The sequence below is a fragment of the Rhipicephalus sanguineus genome, chromosome 5 (assembly GCF_013339695.2).
Source record: "Rhipicephalus sanguineus isolate Rsan-2018 chromosome 5, BIME_Rsan_1.4, whole genome shotgun sequence".
NCBI lineage: Eukaryota > Metazoa > Arthropoda > Arachnida > Ixodida > Ixodidae > Rhipicephalus > Rhipicephalus sanguineus.
In genome coordinates, this window is record NC_051180.1 from 168,215,167 (window position 1) to 168,219,373 (window position 4,207).

The following is a 4,207-nucleotide window of genomic DNA, read 5'->3' on the forward strand; positions in this document are numbered from 1 at the left end:
GCACATTTAACAGTATATTTGCGTTAGATTGGTTGATGTCTATACCTTCGAAAAATCTGGTGTTGTCAGAAAGCCAGGCTGGGCCATTCCACCACTTCGATGATTTGGTGAGGTCAGAGCGGGATAGTCCTCGAGTTATAACATCGTCGGGATTTTCCTTGCTGTTACAGTGAAACCATTGTGAAGGTTTGGTATGCTGCTGGATTTCGATTACACGTTGTGCTACAAATGGTTCTAATTTGGTTGCTGTACTTCTTATCCAGTTTAGCGCCGCAAGCGAGTCTCTCCACAAGAAAACAGCGGCGTGCTGGAGAAAAGGGACCCTTTGCACGTAGCGTATAAGCCGCACCGCGATGGCGCATGCTAGGAGCTCCAGGTGAGGAGGCGATACCATTTTCAAGGGGGCAAGTCGGCCTTTGCTGATTAAGAGTCGTGCGAAACATGTGTCGGGTTGCGAGTTCACTCGTACGTAAACGCACGCACCGTATGCTCTGGGACTGGCATCTGCGAAGACGTGCAGCTCAAATGAAAAGGGATCAATGTTGTCTCGTAGGAATATATACCATGGAATAGGAATGTATACCGTGGAGAAATAAGCGGGAACGGAGCAACAAGAACGTGCGGCACCCGAGGGAAGAGGAAAAAGCTGAAGTGTGCAAGAGCTCGGGAGAGGACTGAGCGGCGGACCGTTCGCTATGATTGTAGATTAAAGAAGCGTCCCTCTCTTACCATTCGGGAGCCAGTCATTTAGCAATATTGTTGGTGCTGCGAAACCCGGGACTTCCCCTTGAGAGACGCCTTCACGTCACGGCCATGGCGAACTCGGACCAGCTGCGCAAGAAGCGTGGTGCCATAAGGGCTGGCGTCACGAGAGCGATCACGATTTTAACGGATCTGCTGCAGCAACCGGAAACCTGAAGCCTCTCAGAATAGCGGACACATGGATTACCTCAAGGACAAGGAGACAGCACTGTCGCAGCTCGACGACGTCATCCTTGCGACCACGGACGAAGAGAACCTCGACCAGGAAGTAGGAACGGCGCAGGAATACAACGAGAAGATTCTGTACGCAGTATCACGCGCCAAGTTCTGGCTTCAAGAACGTGAGAGGAATGCCGGAACGCAGGCTCGAGCAACTGAACCCGGGCCTAGCTACCTCAGATCTCCGAACTCTGGCGACGCAGCAGGCCAGGTGACAGAGCACCGTCAGCGTTCAGTTCAACTACCGAAGTTACATATACCGACTTTCGATGGTAGTCTGCGTGGATGGCAGTCATTTTGGGACCATTTCGACGCCACCATCCACAAGAACGCTGAGCTACCGCGGATTGAAAAGTTCAAGTACCTTCTCACCTACTTAACCGGCAGCTCGAAGCGGGCTGTCGAAGGCATCCGCTTAGCCGAACAAAACTATGACCTTGCGACCAAGACGCTCACAGACCGCTTCGGACGCTGGGATCTGCTCGTGAACGAACATATCGATCATCTTCTCGCGCTAAGCCCAGTGAAATGCTCATCAGAAGTCCAGAAGCTTCGTCTGCTGCACGACAACGTCCAATTTCACGTCAGCGCCTTAGAAGGGCTTGGAGTTTCGCCAGACCAGTACACCGTGGTGTTAAACCGTGTCCTGATGCGATGTCTGCCAGAGAATCTTGCCATCATATACAGGCAGAAGACCAAGGAAACGAATTGCGCATCCAGTATCGCCGAAACTCCTGAAGGCAGAACGAGGCTCGCCAAGGAGATGCTAACCTTCCTCCGCATCCAAGTGGAAATCCGGGAGGAAAGCCGGCAGCTGTCGCGGCGTCCACTGCAAGACGAACCGAGGACCCACATGCCTGAAGAAATTTATGGCGCGGAACCTATACCATCAGCGTCAGCTCTAACCGGGTCCACCTTGCCTGTCAGACCAGCGTGTCCGCTATGACAAAGCAAGGATCATATGATCGCTTTCTGTAACGCTCACTTATCGGCTGAGGAGAAGCGTGCAAGGCTGCAGTACGCTAATTGCTGCTTCCGCTGTGGAACACGCAGTCACATCGCCAGATTGTGCAGAAAATCCACCAACCTCAGGTGTAGTACCTGCCAGCGACGCCACCTGACGATTCTCTGTGAATTATCGAGGCCAGCCGAAGACCTTCAATCAAGCGGTGGATCCCCGGCATTTCATGAACCACCGCGCCAACCAATGCGAAACGCCACAACTGCCCAGAGTAGTCACGTCGAATCTAAGCCTGTATTGTTGCAGACAGGCCGAGTTTGGGCAGAGTCTGGAGACTGACGACTACTCGAGCGGATACTGCTGGACAGCGGCAGGCAGCCCACATACATTCGTGCAGACGTGGCAAAGATACTTAAGTGCTCGGTTGTGGGTAATGAAGAGTTCTCCCTCGCCACATTTGGTGGTTCCAAGTCACGAAGACGAATTTCTGCAGAGCGTGTCAATGTGCGACTCCGCAGCCAGTTCGGCGCCTCAGCAGTAACTCTGGAGGCTTTAACGATTCCTGAAATCTGTTCTGTAACAAGCCCACCACTCGACCCCCACATTTTGCACCTGCTCGGCGAACGGGAGTACAACGTGGCCGACAGCTTTCAACCAACCACATGGCAGCCAGAAGAAATAAGTGTCCTCATCGGGTCCGACGCCTATTGGCAAGTTACCACAGGGAAAATCGATCGCATCAGCTCGACTATAACAGCAATCGACACTACCTTTGGGTGGATGGTGCAAGGCCCTATGACGTCCAACTTTCGTTCCCCCGCAAGTGCGTTATTTGTCGCGCTTGAGAAGTCTGAATCGGAGAACATCGACGTTTCGTCACGTCAACGTGGTGTCTTGATGCCATCGGGATAGGTGGATCGCATTCACAACCCTTAGAGGGCAACCACCACCTGTTTGAATCGGAGCTAGGCATTTACAAGTCAAACAAGAATCATCAAGTTGACAATGCCGTCGCCGGTGGCCGGAAGGTGGAAGAGGGTGAGACGGCAGGCGAGCTTGTCGATGCTCGTGTTGGCCGCACGCGTGGTCATCATTGGCGGCAGCATGGTGGTGACGCCGGACTTCGGCAACTTGTCCCAGATCGGCTGCTTTTTGTGCGAGCACCACGACGAGGATCGAGTCTTCGAGATTTTTCACGCCGAGTACATCACCATGAAGCACGTCAAGAACGCCCTGCTCCCCATAAGAGTTGGTCTTAAGGACGGAAAAGGGTGCGACAGCCGCAAATCAATGACCGCAGTGCACAGGCACTGCCGGAAGCAAAGCGAGCGGCTCGCAGGAATTCGCGTGCTGTCTGCCGATTGCAAAAGCCCGCTCAAGAGCGTTTCGACTGCACAGCCCAGAAGGAACGCAAGGGGCGTAACAGTTCCTTCGATGGCAACGTCAATGAAATGGACGACAAGGAGCAAGTCAATGATCTGGACTACGTGCCTCTCTTTGAGCTTCTGCCAATCAGCGGAGAGGACACGTCCGTGGTTTCGTTGGAGGAATCACATGTTGCTTCTAAGCTTCTCGTCTCAACACTCGGACTTGAAGGAACGTGCATGAAACGCTTGCAACAATCATTCCCAAAAACGACCGAAAGTATTAGCCAACGATAGCGAATGTCCTTAGAGGAACTAAAATCTCTGGCAGAAATGTTCGTCTCAGTGAATCAACCGTTCCCCACCTTGCACAAAGGGACAGAACCGTGGAACTGCCAAATGCTTCCCAAGATGAACTTCGATATTGGCATGGACACGAACGTCGTACACGTTGACGAGAACAAGGAGAATGCGGTTGCGGAGAGGGCCATGAACTCCTCATACATCAGACTGCCGCATTTAATCAACGACCTGAACATCACAGGCCTCATGATCACGGAAAAACCGCTGAAATCGTCCCGCTACCGCTGGCTCAGTTGGAAGAGCATTCGACCACGAAGACGTCTAACGAGCAAGCTCGACGAGCTCCAGCAATGGATCGCGTCCCAATTCGTACTGGGAAGTCGACACATCTCGGTGCCACAACGTGCTTCCGCCTCGGGGCTCGCGAATGCACTTCCATTGCAACGCAGGGCTCGTCGTTGCCAGCGCCTATCAACTGAACTGCGGAAAAGACGCCAACGAGCCTACCTATTTCTGTTGCGGACATGCTATCACCGCTCAAGCTGCACCCTGGACGCGTGCGATTCATATTGGCCCCCCTGGGAGGATGTTGAATATT

The 4,207-nt window shown here is 53.0% G+C and overlaps 1 protein-coding gene across 1 annotated transcript; it reads left to right on the forward strand.

The window, feature by feature from the left end:
- Positions 1–940: 940 nt before the first annotated feature.
- Positions 941–1,927, forward strand: LOC119395079 (uncharacterized). The gene has a single exon (XM_037662370.1). The coding sequence runs from the start codon at positions 941–943 to the stop codon at positions 1,925–1,927; it is 987 nt and encodes a 328-aa protein (XP_037518298.1).
- Positions 1,928–4,207: the final 2,280 nt, after the last annotated feature.

Bases quoted from the DNA above. Each gene is read 5' to 3' on its own strand.
- LOC119395079 (XM_037662370.1), top strand. From the start codon at position 941: ATGGATTACCTCAAGGACAAGGAGACAGCACTGTCGCAGCTCGACGAC.